Genomic DNA, 21,282 nt, shown 5'->3' with positions numbered 1-21,282 from the left:
TAAGTAGAAAAAAGGCAACAAGTTGTTTGAAATAATGATAATAACCTTGTTATTTTAGTGGAATGTTATCAGGGGTACATGATCTTAAGAACATGGTCTGGTTTTCTAGGGTTAATTGTCCTTTTCCTTTTGGTCATTATCTGTTTTGGTACATATCATGCTTTTCAGTATTACTCTGTGGAAGGATGAGGGATGACCCTTGGCCAAGGGATTACACATGCAGTCAGTAACAATATTTTGTGTTTCCCTTGCATTCTGGTGTTGAAAACAGGGCTCACTCAGAACCACAGTATTTTAATCTGATCAATATGGAATGATGTTAAATTTATTTTAAAGTGAATGAAAATACAAATTTTGCAAGATGAAAAATAAGGGAAGTTCTTTTCATAGTTCGTCTTTCTGACACTTAAATGGAATGGTTGTAAACCCCCCAGTATTTGTATATTTCAGATTATCTATTCCTATGGTCTTCAATATGGAAGGGATTGTATTTGTAGTTTTACTATTTCTTCTTCCAAATTAAAGAACTGGCCAAGTTACTTGGATTGTTTTCTTAAGTTCATTGAACTGAGATATTGATATTACTATTTTATGCAGCACATGTATAATTTTGGGAGAGAAAAATTCATCAAAGTAGTAATCAGAGCTTTAGAAACATTTCTAATATTAAAGATGTTTCTTGCTAGCATCCTTCTTACATTTTCAAGCATCATTACTGTAAAAATGACATACTAGTCCTTGGATTCAGGATTCAAGATGATTGGATGGGCAGGATGGCTCAGGTCCAGATGGGGTGTTAGAAATGGAACTACTGATTGTTTAAAAGACCTGTTTGAGATGTTTATCTCTTTGGAGCCAAGGCACTGGTGTCCTTGTAACACCTTCTATGAGGTCCTTATGTTTTCAGCATTTGGAAAGGAACTCATAGTCCTTGGAGAGCTACAGCTTTATTGTGTATTGTGTCTAGTTTTCAGCACCTACATTAGAAATCGTCTGGTTTTTTTTTTGCTATCAAATACAGCCTATGTCCATTTGCTTCCTCAGCTCACACCTGCATTTTCACACATATATTTCAGAAGAAACAGGAGCTATCCATGACTAGAAAAGATATAGGAGCTGTTTCTCTGTCAGCACATATATGCAAAAAAAAAAAAAAAACAAACACAAAAAACCAAAAAACCAAACAAACAAAAAATACAACAAAAAAACAAACCAAACCAAAACAAAAAAAACCAAACAAAACCCTAACTAAAAAATGTTTGCACAAAAGACAAATATCTTCTTGGCCTTTAAAGTCATCTGACCAAAATAGTATAAATAGTTTGGTGTGAACTGTTTTTACTGAGTGAAAAACATGTGACATATTTTTGTACTTGCATATACTAAATTTCTAAGTTTCTGATCATAATACCATATCGTTAACAGCCTTTTGGCAAGTAACTAAAGCCTAGTATGAGGTGTTTCAATTGCTATGTCAGATTCTGCCAGAGGTTGATAATAGTTTTGGAGCCTTTTTAATTTTAGATTTGTTGCAGAGTCTGTCACCTACAGTGGTTTGGAGACTCCTGAATTCACTCTTGTAGAAGCAGGTATTTTTTTGACAGTGAGTTTCTTGAGATCAAAACAGACTAAAATCTTCAGTTACATTAGGCAGTGCACTTCCCATTATGATGTTCATGTGAGTGGATGCCTGCATTTGTTGTAGTTATTACAATACAGTCTGCATTGTTATAGACTGATTCACTTTTCATTTGAAGGTTCAACTGATGGAAGCCAAGAATATCTTCACTGTGTTTTAGCCCTGTTGTGGGTGTTGAAGTGACTGAGGTTCCTTTTAAGATGAAGAAATGACTCACATTGTCATTACTTTTCTGAACAGATACCACATAATTTATTTGTTATACTCCCATCTTCCTTCACCACTAACAGGCTTCATCTTGTTTTTACCTCTTAGTACCAGAATTTTTTTGTCTTTTCATTTACCTTTTCATTTTAATCCTATGCTGATAATGTCTGGGCAGCCCACAACCCCACTATTGTATGGCTAACAGCTAGAAGGCCTTGTAACTCAGGAAAGATGAACAAGACAGGAAACAAGTACCCAGCTAACTCACAAACTGTGAGAAATCACTGGGGGAATCACTGCTTCCCCGAGGATGCTGTTGTGGGACATTATTGTAGTAATGGCTTTAGCAATAGCCATTTGCTTCCCACCAGTGGGAACTGCATTCCTCCAGCAGCTTCTGTGCACAGCTGCTCTAGAATCACATGTGAGCTGCACACTGTTCAAGTGACAGGTCAGTCAGTAGAGACCTAGTTTGGGATCAAGTTTTTCAGACCCTGGAGTTTTACAGGAGGAACAAAGGTGCTACGCACTAAAATGAAGTATAAAACAAGCAATCTTGAGTTTTGGAGGAGTGAGGTGGTATACACAAAAACTGCATCTTCTGAGGATTTTTAAGAAAATAAGTAATATATCTACACTCAATTTCATATCAAATCATTTTAGTTCATGTACGTATTTCCAGGAATTTGTCAATGTCTCACTGAATTCTAAGAAGAATATAGGATCATGTAATATCACAGGTCTGTGGGACTCCACAGACTATTCTGTTGCCATTCGGTGTGTCAATAATGAGTCAGCATTTTGGAGTGGATGGAGTGGAGAGAAAAGTGAAAGCACAGAAGAAAAAGGTAAGCTGCCTACCTGTAAACGTTTTCTTCTGTTATAGTTTGAGGTATTAGGATTTAGTAGGAAAAAACTGTGTTATGGTGTATGATCCTTTATTGAATTTAGAATCCTGTTGCTTAAACAGAACATATGTATTTTGTTTAAAGATAGAAGAGGAAAACTGAAAGACAGCAGCAAGTATTGGAGGAGATTTGAAAAGTGATTCAAACAACATAGGACTAAGGAAGAAAACAGATGAGTAGACACTGAAGAGAGGGAAAATTAAGAGTGTAGATGAAGATTTAACAATGCAAAGTAAGATAGTAGCAGAAAAGTAGTGCAGCATGTGTGTTCAATGAAATAAATTATAAGCAGAGAAATCAAAATGCCAGTTTTAAAACAAGACTAGAAAGTCTCTTCTGGTAGACTATAATTTAACAAATAAAAGCGAGCAGCAGGAAACTTTTGGAAAGAAAGAAGTACCTAATTAGGGAAAAAAAGGCATAGCACTACAGAAGATAAAACTTACTTTTAGTAAGTTTCTCTTAGACTCTGTTTGAAACCTTTTGGTTTTTTTTCACCATATTAGAGAAACCTTTTGATTGTTTTCACCATATTAAACTATCTTTTTAATACAGCAATAAATTGCAAGTGGTTTTTTTTTTTTGTCTTTAAACAGCTCCTTCAGGAAAAGTGGATTTGTGGAGAGTAATTGAGTCTTCACGCTCATCTAGAAATAGATCTGTACATCTTATGTGGAAGGTATATACATTTTTTTGTGAATTGGTAATCATATTGATATCCTGTAGCTGATGTTATATTTAAGTATTTCAGTTTTGTAGGACAAACAACTGCCAGAGGCATTTGCTGTTATCAGAAGAAAAATGCTCACTGAACTAAATTAGGATTGAAAAGGTTTTTGTTTACTGAATGGTAGACAAATGGAGTTTTCTAATCTGTGTGGAAAGGGAGCATTTAATTGTGTTCAGATTACTGGAAAATCTCATTAAAAGTCCTTAAACTGCATTTAAATAATCCAGTTTACCAAAGCTGTCTTTAAATTCACCTTAATCTTCTAGTAAAGTGTCCAAAGGCTCTTTACATTTCAAATCTCAGCATTTGACTTTTGAAATCCATCAAGGAAATTGTCGTGGCTGTCTGTCCAGAAGATGGGCCTGAAGAAAATACCTTGCTTTTCTAAATACAGTATAATAGTTTTGTAATTTGATCTTTAATACAGCATATATTTTTGCTTGTGCAGATAATACTGCCAAACACTTACTACTGTATATTTTTTTAATAGCCATTAAAAAGCTTTCCGCCTTCTGGGAAAATTCTAGGCTACAAAATACAGTATTTTCCAGAAAAAAAGGCTGCACATAAAAGGACAAACAACTCTACTGAACAGAAAATTACCTTATTTTTAAATGAAGAGGCACATATAATATCTGTCACTGCCTATAACTCTGCTGGAGAGTCTCCTGAAGCTATTTTGAGGATTCCATCCCCTGATGAAAAATGTAAGATTTCTCAATGTCATATTTTTCTCATTAATGAAAAAGTGATTTTCATTACATCTGTTTAAGTTTTGATATAGTGGAAGCAAAATTGTGCTAAGGACTTCTGTCATATGTATCTATGTATATCTTGTCATATTTTGCCATCATGTATCATATTTCTGTTATAGACAATTATTGTTGGGGCTTTTGTTTCGAGATACAGTTGTTAAGATATGAATACCTTGTGATGTCTTATTGATTTTCTATTGTATTACTTTCTGAGGGTTTTTTTGGTTGGTTTAGATTTTTTCCTAACTTTCCACCTCCCAAATAAATTTATGGAATACTACCCGATTCTCTTGCATCCCTTTGTTAGCTCAGAAGATTGGTTACCACAGGGCACTATTGCAGAGTGTTCAACAACATCATTCAAAGATATGATAAATAGAAGTCTCTTAAGTTGTGTTAGTGGAAGCAGGGAGAGAAGCCTTGTGTTTATTCTCATTTCATATGCATTCCCAGAGTACCCATCCCACCCACTGCCAGGGTTAGGAAGCTGGTCTGCTCTAGCACAAGAGTTGCTTTCTGGCTCTTACATTTAATTCTGATACTGCTTTGAGCCTTTTGAGCCTTTTGAGCCTTTGCAGGATGTGTTGCAACATCCTGCTGCCAGCCATAATCTGACAGAGAGGTTGTATTTGACACACTTGAATCGCATCCAAAAAGAGTTGTTCATGATGTAAGTGCAAGTGTCCTCCTGGAACTGCTTAATCAAATTCCATTTCTAATCAGAAAACTGGATATGTAGATTTAATGTAATTTTGTCCTAAAGGTTACTGACTACCTCCCTATCCACTTTTGTATCACACCACAAAGGTTTTTCTGATTTTTCCATGCTGTGATGTGCTTTCCCCCCACCAGATGCATCTCTTTTTTTCTCCGCTTCATCAGGTCTTTTTTTGCCTCTGCTTTGCCAAGTTGGGTTTTCACTCAGACTCACATTACCTCTATTCTGCAGGCTGATGCAGAATTCACCTTTGCTTCAGTGTCATTCTTGACCTTGCTGATTTGCTTTCCTGTTCTATTGCCTTTGTCATCTCAATCAAAATTTCTTATGAGCTACCTGCAAAATTGGTAGTAATTTGGTTTATAAAGTTCTACACATACAAAATTTGGATTCTGAAAGAGAGACTAGTTCTTGAATTCTGTATGTGTTTTTCAAGCATTTTTGAAGACAAAATTGCTGATCTTTTCTGTTAAATTTTTAGCCTCTCAGATGATTGAAAAAGTGGTGACCTCTACAACAAATGAAGAAGTGGTGGTGCAATGGATAACCTCTGAACCAGAAACAACCAAATATGTGGTTGAGTGGTATGAGGAGTTGGAGATGGACCCTTTTGGTAGATCATGGCAATATGTGTCAAATTCTACAAAGTGGAAAAATAATAAAAGTATGTTTATCAGTCACAGCTGTAACAATGTACAGATGTACACGTATTTATAGGTAGATTGGAAAGAATAAACAAGGATGAACTCATTCAGCTTCCCTCAGACTGTTTTTAAATATAACAGTATTATTACATGCTTCACTGAAATCTCTGCCACTAATGTAATAGCATTTTTTAGTCTTACAAATTTTCATGCAACATGCAAGGTAGTGCTTGCTCTCATATAAGATTAGGCTAGAGAATTTGTGTTAAAGCAGTTCTGTGGCTTGATCTTACACCAGTAGAGGAGGCCTGTGACTGTTGTGACTCTTCTATCAGAGAAATCTAGAACAACAAAAAAAAAAGATTGAATATGGGAAAAGCTCATGCTCCTTCATGTGTTTTAGAGAAAGGACATCATAGTTGTCCATAGGCTGCAGGGGGATGGCCTGCTTCACCATGATCTTCACTAAGGTTGCAAAGGAAACTTTACATTCCCTGTTCCAGTGTAGGTTCCCACCTATGGGAGACAGTCCTTACTGAACTTCTTTGACATGGGTCCTTCCCACTGGCTGCAGTAACTCACAACTGCTCTAGTATGGCTCCCCTGTGAGGTCACAGGCCTCCACCTGCTCCAGTGTGGAGTCCTCCACAGGCTGCAGGCTTTGTTGTGGACTCAATCACGCATCACATTCCCTTCAACTCAAGTTCATGCTGGAGTTCCAGCCTGTCCAGTACATCAGCACAGAAACAACAGCACTGCCCTGGCCAGCCCAGGCACATCCCCATGGCTGTTATCAAAATGTTCTCAGGCACAAATCAGTAAGGTGTCAAGCAGTGCAGCACTACAGCAAGCAAGAAAAGCAGAAAGTGCCCACTAACTATAACTAGACTCTAATACCAAGCAGGCAAGCGAGCCCTGTGGCAAATGCAGGAGCCTGCTTATCACTAGCTGAACAGCAAGAACAGCTATGAGTTCAGCCTAGTACCTACCAATCAAATCTGTCATCACCTCAATGGTTTGACTGCTGCCTGGCTCCTGAAAAAGGACTCATGTCATTTAACCCCAGCAAACAGCCAAGCCCAGGCAATTGCTCACTCACTGCCCTGCCAGTGAGATCAGGGAGAGAATCAGCAGGGTAAAAGCAGGAAGACTCGTGGGTTGAGATGGAGGCAGTTTAATAGGGAAAACAAAAGCCCTGCGCACAAGCAAAGCAAAACAAGGCATGACTTCACTGCTTGCCATGGGCAGGCAGGAGTTCAGCCATCTCCAGGAGAGCAGGGCCCCCACTGCATGTAACGGTGACTTGGGAAGACAAACTCCTCACTCCAAATGTCCTCCCTTCTTCCTTCTTCCCCCACTTTATATAGTGAGAATGATGTCACATGGTCTGGAATCTCCCTTTGCTCAGCTGGGGTCACCTGTCCTGGCTGTGTGTCCTCCCAGCTTCCTAGGCACTCCCAGTCCCCTCACCACCATGGCAGTAGAAGAAGCAGAAAAGGCCTTGGCTCTGTGTGAGCCCTGCTCAGCCATAAGAAAAACATCTCTGTATTGTCAGCCCTCTGTTCAGCACAAATCCAAAGCACTGCCCGTGCCAGCCACTGGGAAGAAAATCAACTCTACCCTAGCTAAAACTAGCTGGGATAATGGATATATAATGGCCATTGAAATAGGTGTAAGGGACTGCAAGAGCAGCAGACAGCTGATATAATGCAGGAATCTGTTGATAGCCATTATTCTTGCTGAGCAAGCTGCAGAGCTTGAGAGAAATGGTCTAGGAATCCCTTTACACTGGTTTCATTCCAGGGTATGTAAAGCTACAGCTATGTCCTCTCAGAGTTGATGTGAGTTGTTGTAAGTAGTGGGTGATTACTTGGCTCCTGGATTGTTCAGAGTTCAAAACTTAATTTCCAGAAGCTGAAACTTTGTCTTGAAACATAAAATTCTACTGGAGAGATCTCACTTGCGACAATTGTGCCCTTGAGTCAGGGTGGTCAGAAGAGCTGCAGTTGGCATGACTAGAACATCACTGTAGAAGTACTAGAATAATAGAATATTCTGTTGTGTAAGTGGCCCAGAAGAATCACTGAAGTCTGACTCCTGGCCCCTGCACAGGAGACCCCAAAAATCACACTGTGTATCTGAGAGCATTGTCCAAACCCTTCTTGAACTTCACCAGGCTTGCTGCTGTGACCATTTACCTGGGGAGCCTGTTCCAATGCCCAGCCACTGACGTGGTGACGACCCTTTTCCTAATATCCAGCATAAGCCTCCCTGACACAGTTACTTGCCATTCCCTCAGGTCCTGAGTGTTAAGAGTGGGGGACTCCACTGCTTTTTAATCTGATGCATGAGAAAAAGTTGTCTCCTGCAAAGCAGTAAACATAAAGATATGTGAAGTTAAAAATGCTACCTTCAAGTGTAATTTTATACTGGTTATTTGAAAATAGAGACTTCTAAAACCATAGAGAGTTTCAAGATGAGTAAATGGATTAATACAGAGAAGTTGTATGATACTGAAGTATAATTACCCATTCAAACCACTTCTAGTGAAAAATGAGCCAGAAACCATGTGCTCTTACAAATACTACTGTGAAAAAAAATGTGTAATTACTGGGGAGCCAGTAATGAGCATTCAAATCAATAATTGCATATTGCGCTTGCTAGGGAGTTGAAGCAAATAGTCAGTAACACTATATTTAGAATTGCCTTGTGATTTAGTCTATTTTCATTGTATTAATATCACATAGAGATTGTATGTCAATATTCTTTTCTTTCCTTTATAGAAAATTTTAAACCATTTGTATGCTATAACATCTTGGTGTATCCTCTTTATGGAAATAATGTAGCAGCTCCATCTTACATACAAATCTATGCTCAAGAAAAAAGTAGGTATTTTAAAGTAATCATGTTGTGAAATGTGTGTTGTAGTCTGTTTCTCAGGATGTATTATCTTTGACTGATTTGGTACTATCATTATTTGAAAAGGAGAGGAAGGTGGTGAAAAACCCCCAGGTTTCAGGGTTCTTGTGATACAGGTACATTGCTGCTTGCATCCACTAATTTTTTGTGAAGTTTACATATTGTATACAAAGCATTTGGAAAGAGTATAGCTACAAACATGAAAGTATTTTTGAACTAGCTATCTTTTTAATGTTTAAAAGCTCATTTATATATTCTTGATTTTAAAGCTTGATCACATTTATCAGTCTTAATATATGAGGAAATTCTACCCATAAAATAAAATGGCTGATTTGAAAAGCCTGCTTTTTGTTAGATTTTATAATGTAATAAAATATTTGCAGACTTACAAATAAAAAATGTTAAGAACACATGACGTTTGTAATTGGAAAGAAACTTTGGATGAAATAGTGTTTTGCAGGGGAAGGGGTGAAGTTTCTTTATTTGTAGAAGTTTATTGTGAATTCAGTGATTTGTACAACCAACCATAAGAATGTAGTTTACCAGTAATTTTAAGATTCCATGTGAAAATGTTGATTGGCGTGTGTGTGTCTATGCAAATGTGCATGCATACACAGTACAATGCACCACTAAAGAGCATTAATTACTGGGGGAGGCAATGGAGTATTTTATGTTTGAGTAATAATTACTAGCACAGTCAGAACTGTGTTTTGAGTGCTTTCCTTGAGTGTTTATAGGTAGCTGTGACAACACTCAAGGTTGTTAGAGAATGGGAAGGAAATTTTAAAACTGCAACACAGGGACCTCTTTCTTCAAAAAGTCCCCACAAAGTTATGAGCAATGTGTGTGAGGTGGTATTGTGTAAGCAGAAAGGCTTTGTTTAGTGTGGTGAGGATTAGGCTGGGGATGCTGGGGAGGGGGGTGGGCAGGAGATGCCACTTGAATCCCAGCTCAGCCAGAGACCTTCTGGAAAGGCAGTGGCCTAGCACCCGAGTCTCCTCCAGGAGTGCACAAAGGATAATTTTCCTCTTGATGTCTCCCTGACGTTGTAAGAATAAAGCCTTTTAGTGATGTCTAAGTATTTGAATACAGTAACACCTAAAACTATGCAAATGCCAGAATATGTGAGGGGAAGTTTTATCAGAAGAATTCCTACATTAAAGAGAGTGAGAAAAGTTAAGGACTGTGTCATAGCACTGAGGTTACATATTTTCTCATGCATATGTTTCCCCTAATGTTGCTAATATGTGTAAAATAACAGAGGCAGATAACATTGTGGTACACTGACTATTTTATTACTTTTGCTATTTCATAATGCTTCTCTGTAGAGCCATCAGAAGGACCTGTGGCTGATACAGGCATTCTGGGGAAAAATGAAGTTACAATAAAATGGAATGAGATTTCAAAGGCTAAAAGAAATGGATTTATCACTAACTATACAATATTTTATAAACCTGAAGATGGAAAAGAATTGAGTAAGTACACATTAAACAACAATACTTCCAACAGGGTTATGAAATTTTCAATCTTTCTTCTATCTTGATTCACCTTTAAAGTCAAGGAAAAAAGTTATGACAGGAGTAGAGGAGCTAAAATATACTGGAGAATCACAGATTCTGTGTAAAGCCATAGATCATGAGGGTTCAGTGAATTTATAAGTTTCATGCATGTCCTTGGAAGGATATGTCTTCAGCTTCTGGAAAAGTATGGTGGAAATTTTCTGTTAGACTATTTTTATTGTCAATTTTATATTAAAAGCAAATTTGGAAATAACAGTAAAATAAATTGCCAATAGTTTCTATGGACATCATTTTAGATCAGTTTCTTCAGATGTGTTTGATTTTCTGTGCTTGCCATTGCTTTTCTGGTCTGGAGGCTGATAGCCTAAATTTGAGCAAACGCCTAATCTCTACCTCAGGAATAGTGTCCATAGAATCTGGCAGTGTAATGGTATCTGTCCAAAACTTCTTTAGGTTAAATCTCAGCAGAAGCTTTCATGAAAAGTGTTTGGGTCACCTAAACTTTTCTTCCTATATAGTTTATGAAGAAAGCTGTTGGATCATTCAGTGCTTCAGAATTGGTTTTTTTCCTCCCTTTTTTAGACATCATTATCAGGCACCTAACATGATCTCTTTTGCAAAGTTTTCAGACTTACAAATCCTGTGATGCTTGTTTCTTATGGATATCCAGTTCAGACCAGGGCAATTCCTGGTAATTTTTAGATGTGAAAGAGAAAGCTAATTATTTCTGTGATATTTAGTCATCTGCACATAGTTTTCCCTATTATGTTGGTTTCTGAGTAATTTAATGCTGACTGTTTTGTGCAGAGTCATCTGTGAGACATGGAGCCTCATGTCACAGAGCTGTATTTCTCCATATTACTTGTAATGTAAAGCAGGCTGTGTCCCTTTTAGGACTTCCCATTATTTTCTTTAGAGAATTAGTTGTAAATACCAATGCAAGGGAGTTAAATTTAAATGGCAAAATGTCCTATACTGATGTTTTTTGAGGCTTCTCTGATGTCATGAGCTCTTGATAATAGTAAGATGTGGGGGTGTGTGCCAAGGTGACTTCACTGTTGGCCTTCTAGCACTAGAACTTCACTTTCCCACCCTTGACTTAAGAGAAACTCAATTTATTTTAACTTGGGATGTATAGCAGGATAACTATTTCCTGGGTGTTTCTTGAGAGAACTATCTGAGGAAATGAGTTGCCTTTGACTTTATGCACCAGAAAATATTTTAGTGACTGTAATTTCTTATGTACAGATACATTTGGTACTATTAGTAGACATAGGATTCATACCCTGCTTAAAAAATTTAAAGGGGAAGCACATTGCATTAACTCCAATACTGGAGAATGTATTGGAAACACTGAGTTCTATTCATAAAAGCACTTTGAAACTTGGAAAAAAATTCCTTTTGATTTTGACTTTCCTTTGACTTTACTGGGGTGGTATTCCAGTGCTGAGAGATGACATTCTTTTGGTTGATCAGTGTCTAACAGCATATAGTAGAAATATAGTTGAATTTCACAAGCTACAGAAATTATTTGAAGTTCTTAATTTCTGAGCCAACTATTTTGAGGAAATAAAGTTCTCAAAGCACTGTTTTCAGTAGTAATCTGCAGGAGAACATAGTTCACCTATCTTTTTATTAGCAAAAATATTTGTATTTGTTTTTAAAAGTAAATACATAATGGTTCAGGTTTTTGCCTCAAACTTTTAAGTAGTATTGATAAATATTGTTCAGTAATTTAGGTTTTGTCTTTTAAAGGACTGGTAAGGTTGCTTTGTATTTCAAGTTACTTTTAAATTAGTTTGTGATCTGTTATTGTAGAAGTTGCTAAGTAATTGTACAGTTCCCTGATATAACATTACTTTTGTGTGTTTACATAAATTTTCTCCTAAAAAGATGAAACAGTGAACTCTGATGTTCTACAATACAGACTGAAGCCCTTACAGGCTAATACACAGTATACTGTTCAGATCATGGCAAGCAACAAAGCTGGTGGAACCATTGGAGAGCCAAAAACCTTCAAGACTTTAAAATTGGGTAAGTAATAATCTAGGTTACTTCTATTTTAAAAAATGGACTTGGAAGTAAGAAATACAGGACATTGTTGTCTAGGCATTTGTTAACTTTTGTTTGTTTTTTTAAGTAGTCTTGATCTAAACAAGGAAGAATTTGCAACAGTAGTTGAATTGAACTTAATTTCACTGACAATCTCACAGACTAAAAAAATCCCTCAGAATTAGAAGTCAACCCCAAAAATCTTTATTTCCTTGTCAGTAAAGCAGTGGAGTACTATGGTTATTTGTGAAAGCAGCAGTGTGTATGCTATCAGCTATGTGATGAGATGCCTAACAGTTCATTAAAAAGTAGACTTTTCCATCTGACAGATTGACAGTAACCACACATTGTGTTGCATCTCTTTGGGTATATAAGCTTAACTGGTAAACAAGTGCAGAGGTTGTGGTCAGTGAGTGTGTAGGGAAATACCTTTTCCTATTTTGTACTACTTGTTTTAGCCAGATTTGACAAAGTATAAGGCAGCAGATCAGAAGCTCAGACATCTCCTCATTTCAACTTCAGGAAGAATGTTCTCAGTATATTTCTAAATGCCTCCAGTACTCTGGTACTTGGAAACTAGCTCAGAAATCTGAACAGTGTTTCAGTCAGAGTAACTGTATTTTTTTGTGTGTGTGTCTGTGTGTGTGTGATTTAAAATCTATCTTCTGCACTCAATTTGCTATTTATCTTTTTGTAACTGGTAGAAGTGGCTCAGACCAGCGGATTTAGGTGAGCGTAAAATAACATATGACCAAGAAGTGGTAGAGCCTTCATCCTAGGTTGCTTTCAAAGGTTGGCATGGTATGACCCTAAGCAGCTTGATCTAGGTTTCAAGTTGCATGAAGTGATCTACAGAGATCCCCTCCAATATAAATTACTGTGTGATTCTGTTAAATAAAGGAAATTTTAAAATGTGATAAATCTGTTCCTAAAAGTCTCATCATGACCTGGTTTTCTGGCTCAGTAACTGTGCCTTGTTGGATTCCAAATACTCATCTTTTGACTTATCACAGAATGGGTACCCTACAATATTCTGAGTAATTTTGGCTAGTTTTGACAGAGCTCTTTAGAATTGTGCTAATTCAGTGACTCGGATATTAAAAATTATCTGTCTTAAGGGAATACCTGAAGAAATGACAATGTGGACTAATTTGTTTTGGTTTTTATTTCTTTGTTTTTGTCTAAAGATAAAGAAGATGTCTTTTTTATTGCTATACCTGTTGAAATAAGCATTTTGTGTCTGATAGGCCTTTGGATAACGTGCGTTTTGAAAAAACACACGTGAGTATATTTTCTACTGTCTAAAACTGAATGCAACCATTTAAAATTAGCCTGTAAAATGGGAATTTTTACTTATTTTATAAATGTCTTTGTTGTGTTCAAAACCAATGTCTAAATAGAAAACAAGCAATTGAAGTAACAAATAAGTAAGTGTACAGGTTATACTTTGACTGCAGTTTATGTGCTGTAGTCCAAAAATAAATATTAATTTCAGAAAGTTTAGTAAATTGAAACAAAATAAATGAGAGAAACAGATGTACATATCACCTGCATCAGTTTATGTAAAATGCTATGTACATGCCATTTGCAGTTCCATGGTCATTTAAGTGAAGGAAGCAAACTTAAAGTCAGTTTCTGAAAAATTAATAATTCCAAGAAATAAAGCTTTCTAGACATTTTTAATATGCTAGGATGGTACTAGGATATATTTCACACAGTGTCTATTGCTTATCTCACTTATGACTATGACTCTTATTAGTTTGTGATGCCTCCCTTGAGCTGCAAAGGAGTAAGGAAAAAACCAAGAAGTTGCATTCTGTGAAAACATTTGGATGCTTGATCATTGAGTATGGATCTGTATCTGCACATGATTCATAATCTGTTCATCTCACAGTTGTCCCCTAGATTTTAAAGTTTTTCTCTGAGCATGGGGATCCAGTAACATTCCAAAGATGACTGTAAGATTTTTTTAAGGTTATAAAATATTTTCACAAGAAAAGTGACTGAATTGTTTGGCTGATGAGAAGGTTAAAAATCTGAACTATTTTGGTGCACTCTAAGCTATTGGAACAAATACTGTTGTCAAGTGAAGAAGCATCAGATAATAAGTACAACTGAAGCAGTAATTTCCATCCCTTTTACATCTTCACCTGTGTTGAGTACACGGAATTTTTACAACAGTAAAAACTTTTTTTTGATTCTGAAGGATACTTTGAGATGCAGTAGAATGTTTATATTCTTATGTAGATAAAATTGTCATTTGACAGTCAAGCTAAGGACTGGTTTTCATTCCCTTGCCTCTCTGCCCAGTGTCAATGAGTGATTAAATAAATGAGCATCCTTTATCTGCTGTTCATTTAGGAACACAGTGTAGCTCTAATGTGGTATAGTGCTAGTGTCACTTTCCTTGAACAAAGGTCACCTGAGGTGGATTTTCACAGAAGAAACACCCTGAAAAATGATCGCAACAGAATTTGTATACCGTCTTATTTTGGCATGCTCTTATTTCATATAATATTTAATTGAGTAATATAACACATAATATATGATATAATATACAATATATAATTTCTGCAATGTCTCTGTAACCCAAGAGGTCTTGTTGAGATCTTTTGTAATAAAAATCAGTGTACAGGAAAACAGTTTTATTGAAAAGTATTGTGTTGATGTAGAAAAGACTTCCTTTCTGAAAGTTTGACACTTCAGCAGTATTTGGAATTTCTGGTGATTTGTTGATTTTTAATAATCTATTTCTTTCATAATTTGGCTAAAATTCCTTTCTCAATTATAGGTTTAAAAAGGTTTGCTGGCCTGATATACCAAATCCTGAAGAAAGCCTTGCAGTGGAATGGCCACTTTCTTCATCTGTGGTAATAGCTGCAATTTTATGCATTAAAAAAGGGATCAAATGGAGAGACAAGAAATAGTTTTCTGGCAGTCGTTTTAGTAATCAAAACCCCCCCTTTACTGAGTTTCATTCTTCTTAAGTGCTACAAAATGCTCTGTGTAATATTCCAAAATAATAGAGAAGATGCATCTTCATAAAGTTTATTAATCTAGTTCTTATAGGATATTGAGAAATAATGTTTTAAAGCGAAAAAGTGGTAGGTGGACATGGTTAATTTCAGTAAATTTTACACAGGCTATTGAGGTTTCCACACGTGCATACCTCCCCTCTTCTCCACAAAATGTATTGTAGCATACAGTAAGATTTGGTATATCGTTGTATTAACAATTCTGTCTTTTTATTTTTTGAATATTTATTCCTTATTAAAGTTTAGATGTTTATTTGAATGGAGTGGAGTTTACCAGGTTTACACGAAAGTGTAATTTGTGGATGATGGGATTTATACCTTTTACTTGAAAATGTCTGGTTATATGAGAAAAGATGGACACAGTCCAAACCTGATTCTGAGCCTTCACTGAAATTCATTATTTCATTAAGTACAGAAAACCTAATATGAAAGTGTTTAGCAAATGGACAAAATAACATTGCCTTTTTTAGTACTCATTCACATGTAACTGCACCCCATCTGAAAAGCACGTGAACTCTTTACTAGTGCAAGTCTGAAATTGCTAGTTAAACAGAGCTTAAATAGCAATAATTTATTTATTAAAAACCAAACTGATACATTATCTATCCCTTTATAACTCTCCAATTTATCTCTTTGTTTTGACAGAATAATTCATTTTTGAAGAGAATGTCATCTCAGACTAAGACTGTAGACTTTGAAGACATAAATGTTTTGGAATATTGTTTTCCTGAAGGAAGTCGGGAAGGATCACTACTAATAAATTATGAAAACCATGTTTCTGAATGTACTGATATTAATACAAAAGACATAACCAACAGAGATGAAAAGATACTGCATAATGAAGAGAACAAAGCTGCTAAAAGTTTTCCCCCATCTATGCCTTATATAATTACTGATCAATTTACCAGAAGTCAAATGCATTCAACTTTGATACCAGTGAAGGAAGTCCAGCCCATAGAAGTGGTGGCAAATGATTTGTGTGGATCCCAGCAGAATCCAATTAAAAATGAAGAAAACGATGATGAGGAAGTTTTAAAGCTGGAAGATTTCAGTGAAAAAACACTGTTCAATCCATATCTTAAAAATTCAGTTAAAACAAGGGAATTTCTTGTTTCTGAGAGCTTGCCAGAACACAGTACGGAAGAACGCAAAAGCCAGTCAAGTGTCTTATCTCCTATTCAACCAAATGTTCCAGGACAATCCTACATAACAGTGGACATGTTCAGGCTGGTCAAAGGTCAGTAGCATGAGAGAACTTCATCATAAAATCCTCCTGTGAGACATCCCTTGGCACTGCTGCTCACAGACATTCATATGTTCTAAGGTGGCTGATCTCAGTTAATTTGGACGGGAACATCCTCTTCCTTCAAATAGTTGTGAAGTAATTTTTACATTGTGTGTTGTACACATCAGAGTTCAATCTCAGTGTGGATGTTTGAGGTTTTTGTTGGTTTGTTTTTTTGTTTTGGTTTGTTTTTTTTTTTACCAGACATGCCAGTAGTGAGACAAAAGAAATGGATTTTGTTATTTCTTCTTAGCTCTCCTGTATCAACCTGCTAAAACAAACCTGCTAAAACAATCCTGATGCTGCAGGAGCATCCAGCAGTGCAAGCAGCTCATCTCTTTCTCCCCACACAAGTAGTTCCCAAGGCTCAGCTCTGATGGGGAAACATGGACAGACTTGAACAGAGTCAGAATCTGCTGAATCGTTCCTTCAGTTACATGAAGCAGAACTACTGTCCTGTTCTTATTTCCCTTGATTGTTTTTCATCTGGTGTTATATATCATGTTCCTCTTGTTTTACAAATATTTTCTAGATTTCAGGAGTTGTCCATTTGTATCCTGACTCTTGAATTAATAGTTTGGCATATAGTTTCTTGTCTTTAATGAGAGTATATTTGCTATGTTATCTGTTATTTTGGAAAATGTGTTATGCTTGCTATGTTGCTTCCTTTCCTTTCTCGTGGTTTTAACAGTCCTCAGCATTTTGTGCTGTTTGTTTTTGTTTCTTCTGTTTGTTTCCTAAAAACAAACAGGAGAAACAAAAACTTAAAACTGCTTATTGAAGGATAACTTCCTACCTTCTTGTTCTGTGCTTCTAATTTGTTTCAGTTTAAAACTGTGTTTCTCAGTTGAGATTTTGATATTTTGAACTGGAAAAAAAATCAACTAAATATGTCATATTGTGTTATAATAAACACTGTGTTAGGAAGTAATTTTTCAGGGAGATAATGAAAAAACACTAAGTCTATAAAATCTTCCCAGATATTCTCTGGTAATTGATTTAGGATTAGGTATTTCTACATGAAGGATATAACTTTTGTAATTTGTTTTATAATTTTGTTAAGTCATAAATCTAATTATAGTTTCCATTTTACAAATCAGTAATTAAGCAGTGAAACACTTGATCACACTAATTTTTTTAACAAGAAGGAGGTCATTATTGTAAAACTCCTAGTGAAATACTCTGCTAAATAACAGGTTTAAAAAGATAGAGAGTGAAATGAATTGTATTAGAAGAGGGTGTTCAGTTTGACACATATGGGGTATATGGCAATTTTAAGACTTCGAGCTATTCTTACAGTGTTTAGAGGCTTGATGTCATCAGTCTTGTTTACACAGAATTGTAGTTTACACAATTACAGATTTCTTCCAGGGTAAAAAAAGATACAGGAGTTATGGGGATAGAAAAATGAGAGACAAATGTGAATACGATTAGAAAGTGTTTCCTTTCTGTGCAGGAAGAGGAGTAGAAGAATTGAAAATACATTGTAAGCATGAATGAGGAGGCTGAGCCTTTCACTGGATGCAGTGGCTATTACGTGCATTGTTTTGGTGAAAACAGTGTAAAGTTTTGCATTTAGGATCTTTTTCTATAGTTTGGAAGCTGCTTTAACTTAGAACAATGTTCCTCTAGTTGCCAAGAAAGGATGGGAAAACAATTTCTGCAAATGTTCCTTAGCTAGCAAGACTGATTTCCACCTCTCATGTTTGTTGGATCACTTTCTCAACCACAGACCTCCAATATGAAATGCATATATGTTTGCTTTTATAAGCCCTTGCTCACTTAGGTATGTCATACTCTGAAATTAGGACAAAGGTTTGGTTAGGTGAGTGCTTTTTTTCTGCTTCTTCAGTTGGTTCTAGACTTCTCACTCACAGTGTGACATTGTTGTCTCCCCAGGCTCAGAACTCACTGATTCCATCACAGCAATTTTTTTTCCTTAAATCCCAGTGCTTGTTTTAATATCACAATATATAAAAATAAACACATGCAGAGATATTTTGGGCCTTTCTAGGAATTGTTTAGCAGCCATATGAAAGCCACATATTCTGAGTTGTGTGTTTGAGACAGGTAAAAAGTGAAAATAATGCAACCTTTAAGGGATCGTTAGAAAGGGGAGGTTCATGCTGGGTGGCTTGGCTAGGTTATCCTTGTAACAATTCTTAGGTTCTGGAGGATAAGTATATCCTTCTTTTTTATCCCACTTTATTTCCTTCCCTATTGATAGTCTGCTTTCCTCTCTTAATTTTTCTGCTTCCCTTCCCCATTATTTTCTCAGAAAAAGCAAAATGCTAGAAGTGGGCTCAATATATTCCAGAAAGTAAGGCTGCTTTTTGCACATGCTTTGGAATGAAAGCATCTTGTACTTGGTTTATTTTGCAGTAAGTGTTGTACTCTTTCTTGCCTTTTACAATTTGTCTTTCAAACTAACACTGTGAACCATTAAAAAATTAAAACTGAGAAAACGTGTAAAAATTTTGTTATTGACTTATACAATATGCACCATTTAGACATTTTAGATTTTCATATACATATAGAAGAGTTCTCACTTTGGACTGCTGTTTATAGGGAGAGTGGGCTTTAGTCATAGTATTTCTCTACAGCCACAATTTGAGTTGGTAACTTCCTTTGAATGTTCAACAACAAAAGTATTATTCCACTTGGGTTGTTATTCAGGCAAGAAAAATATGTTTCCAAGTCAGTTTGTTAATGAAGCAGGTACTTATTAGATAAGCACTAATTCCTGGGAGCAGACAGTGGTCTGAAAAAATCAAGAGGAGCTCAGCCCAGGTGCTGTTTGTCAAGGCTGAGGAATAATGAGCATTTCTTAGATTATAGCATGGCTGGTGAGGAAGGGTAGGATGCACCACCACAATCCACCCCATGACTAAAGTCAGTTTCTCTGGGCATGCTACCCCAGGCAGCACTACAGCCTTGGGTCAGAGTGGCTGGAAAGCTACCCCATGGAAAAGGACCTGGGGGTGCTGGTGACAGCAGCTGAACATGAGCCAGGGTATGCCCAGGTGGCCAAGAAGGCCAATGGCAGCCTGGCCTGGATCAGCAATGGTGTGGCCAGCAGGAGCAGGGCAGGGATTGTCCCCCTGTGCTGGGCACTGGTGAGGCCACACCTCCAGTGCTGTGTCCAGCTCTGGGCCCCTCACTGCAAGAAAGACACTGAGGAGCTGGAGTGAGTCCAGAGAAGGGCAATGGAGCTGGGGAAGAGCACAAGTCCTGTGAGGAGCAGCTGAGGGAGCTGGGCGTGTTTATCCCGGAGAAAAGGAGGTTCAGGGGTGACCTTATCACTCTCTACAACAGCCTGAAAGGAGCCTGTGGCCAGGTGGGGGTTGGCTTCTTCTCCTAAGGAACAAATGGTAGGATAAGAGGAAATGGCCTCAAGTTGTGACAGGATGGGTTTAGATTGGATATTAGGAAAAATTTCTCCACCAAAAGGCTTGTCTTGCACTGGGCTAAGCTGCCCAGGGAAGTGTTGAAGTTACCAACCTGGGGTTATTTAAAAGATATGAGTGTGTGTGGCTCTTGGGGACATAGTTACGTAGTGAACTTGGTAGTACTGGGTTAACAGTTGGACTCCATGATCTTACAGGTACCTTCCAACCTAAAGAAGTCTGTGACTATAGAGGGCACATTCAAAACATAATCCACTTTATTGATGTTACTTTTTTCCTCAGGGCAGAAAGGAGCTGAGAACTTAATGAGATCTGAAATCTGATCAAAGTTTTTTGTAAATGCAGCCGTGCATACCATTCCTAAGCACAAAGATTACATTAGAATTACCTCTGTGCTGTTCTAACCTACTGAACACACTCATTTCTTGCTTGTTCAGAGCTTCTTTTCAGCTAGTTGTCCATTACTTGTATTAGTATCTGGTCTCCCCTCCAACTTCTTTCTTGTCTCTCTAATGTCCCTTCATTCTTGTCTCCTTCTGTCTTGTCCTCCCTTACATGAGGAGCTGTTCAGTTGCCATATATTATGCATCCTTGCTGTGAGAAGAAAATACGTTGCACAGGCACAGTTAAAGAAAGTTGAAATGCACTCACTCTCTTTCTCTAGCATTTGCAGAAGCAGAGAACCTCCAGATGCAGACTTTTAAGAAAAGGAAAGGAGTTGGCCCTGTCACTGCTGCAAGGTGCTGTAGCTTCATCAGAAGGGATGCAGTTATGCAGATATACAGATACATCATGTGCATATACATACATGCATCTATGTAACTACACTGATTCCTTTGAAAACTGGCTGTTGAATTGCTTATGTACACCTGAGCATATCCATGTGCGCACGTGCCTGAGCCCAGACATAATGAGGTGTCATAAGTAACCTACTTTGTGCAGAACTGCTCACAAAGAAGGAAGGAGTTTATGTGATTTATGTGGCTGCATCATGTCATTCACCAGCACACATGGCATTACAGGCTGCTTCACTGCTGGGATCCTCTGTTTTGCATTGTGCATGGAGTCTGGCATAAGAGCCCACAAGGTCCTGGCTCTTGCCCAGAAACCTAGGCCACGTTTGTGCTGTATCTGTTGATTTAGATTGATATTCCTCATTGCTGAGTTTAGTGTGTGAGGAGGTGACTGGCTCCCTACATTCACAGTTCAGTGAAAACCAACACTCGGACAGTCTGGATTCTCAGGAAACTCTAGACACATGGAAGCTCAAGGCCAGAGCTACAGGGTAGGAATATCATCCATTGCTCACTCCCATGATACAGGAAATTGCTAAGATCAGTAGTAAGATGATAACTTTGATGTCTTGTGATTGCATCTGTGCTAGGCAAGCAACTCCCATGGTTAAGTTGAGTAGATCTGTGCAAACACAGCGACCTTAGGGTATTAATTCTGGGCTAGGTATC

At 37.2% G+C, this 21,282-nt stretch overlaps 2 protein-coding genes and 1 long non-coding RNA gene across 10 annotated transcripts in view; 1 reads left to right on the top strand and 2 right to left on the bottom strand.

Moving 5' to 3' along the window:
* IL31RA (interleukin 31 receptor A) overlaps nt 1-18,879 on the top strand; it is a 35,645-nt gene extending 16,766 nt beyond the window's left edge. The window contains exons 7-16 of one of the 2 annotated variants that reach the window (XM_053931856.1): nt 2,529-2,694; nt 3,351-3,433; nt 3,975-4,191; nt 5,439-5,621; nt 8,385-8,486; nt 9,849-9,995; nt 11,934-12,074; nt 13,280-13,373; nt 14,884-14,959; nt 15,773-18,879. In XM_053931856.1, the coding sequence (XP_053787831.1) occupies nt 2,529-2,694; nt 3,351-3,433; nt 3,975-4,191; nt 5,439-5,621; nt 8,385-8,486; nt 9,849-9,995; nt 11,934-12,074; nt 13,280-13,373; nt 14,884-14,959; nt 15,773-16,372 (1,809 nt within the window). In that variant the 3' untranslated portion in view covers nt 16,373-18,879. Of the gene's footprint in view, nt 1-2,528; nt 2,695-3,350; nt 3,434-3,974; nt 4,192-5,438; nt 5,622-8,384; nt 8,487-9,848; nt 9,996-11,933; nt 12,075-13,279; nt 13,374-14,883; nt 14,963-15,772 lie in introns of both variants that reach the window. The other variant, XM_053931855.1, reaches the window with a different exon arrangement.
* LOC128781857 (uncharacterized) lies at nt 5,776-6,142 on the bottom strand. The gene is made up of 2 exons (XR_008428534.1): nt 6,056-6,142; nt 5,776-5,942 (listed from the first exon to the last, which is right to left on the bottom strand). It is a non-coding gene; the product is annotated as an uncharacterized LOC128781857 (long non-coding RNA).
* A 1,175-nt stretch (nt 18,880-20,054) lies between the features above and the next one.
* Nucleotides 20,055-21,282, bottom strand: part of IL6ST (interleukin 6 cytokine family signal transducer) — a 40,651-nt gene continuing 39,423 nt past the window's right edge. For 6 of the 7 annotated variants that reach the window (XR_008435422.1, XR_008435424.1, XR_008435425.1 and 3 more), the window contains one exon: nt 20,055-20,413. Coding sequence is in view for 1 of the 7 variants with exons in the window: in XM_053968801.1 (XP_053824776.1) it covers nt 20,387-20,413 (27 nt within the window). In the remaining 6 variants the exon portion in view is untranslated. The remainder of the gene's footprint in view (nt 20,414-21,282) is intronic. The other variant, XM_053968800.1, reaches the window with a different exon arrangement.

Source organism: Vidua chalybeata, chromosome Z (assembly GCF_026979565.1).
Source record: "Vidua chalybeata isolate OUT-0048 chromosome Z, bVidCha1 merged haplotype, whole genome shotgun sequence".
Lineage (NCBI taxonomy): Eukaryota > Metazoa > Chordata > Aves > Passeriformes > Viduidae > Vidua > Vidua chalybeata.
Note: the sequence above shows the minus strand (reverse complement) of the source record. Positions and strands in the feature narration are given on the sequence as shown.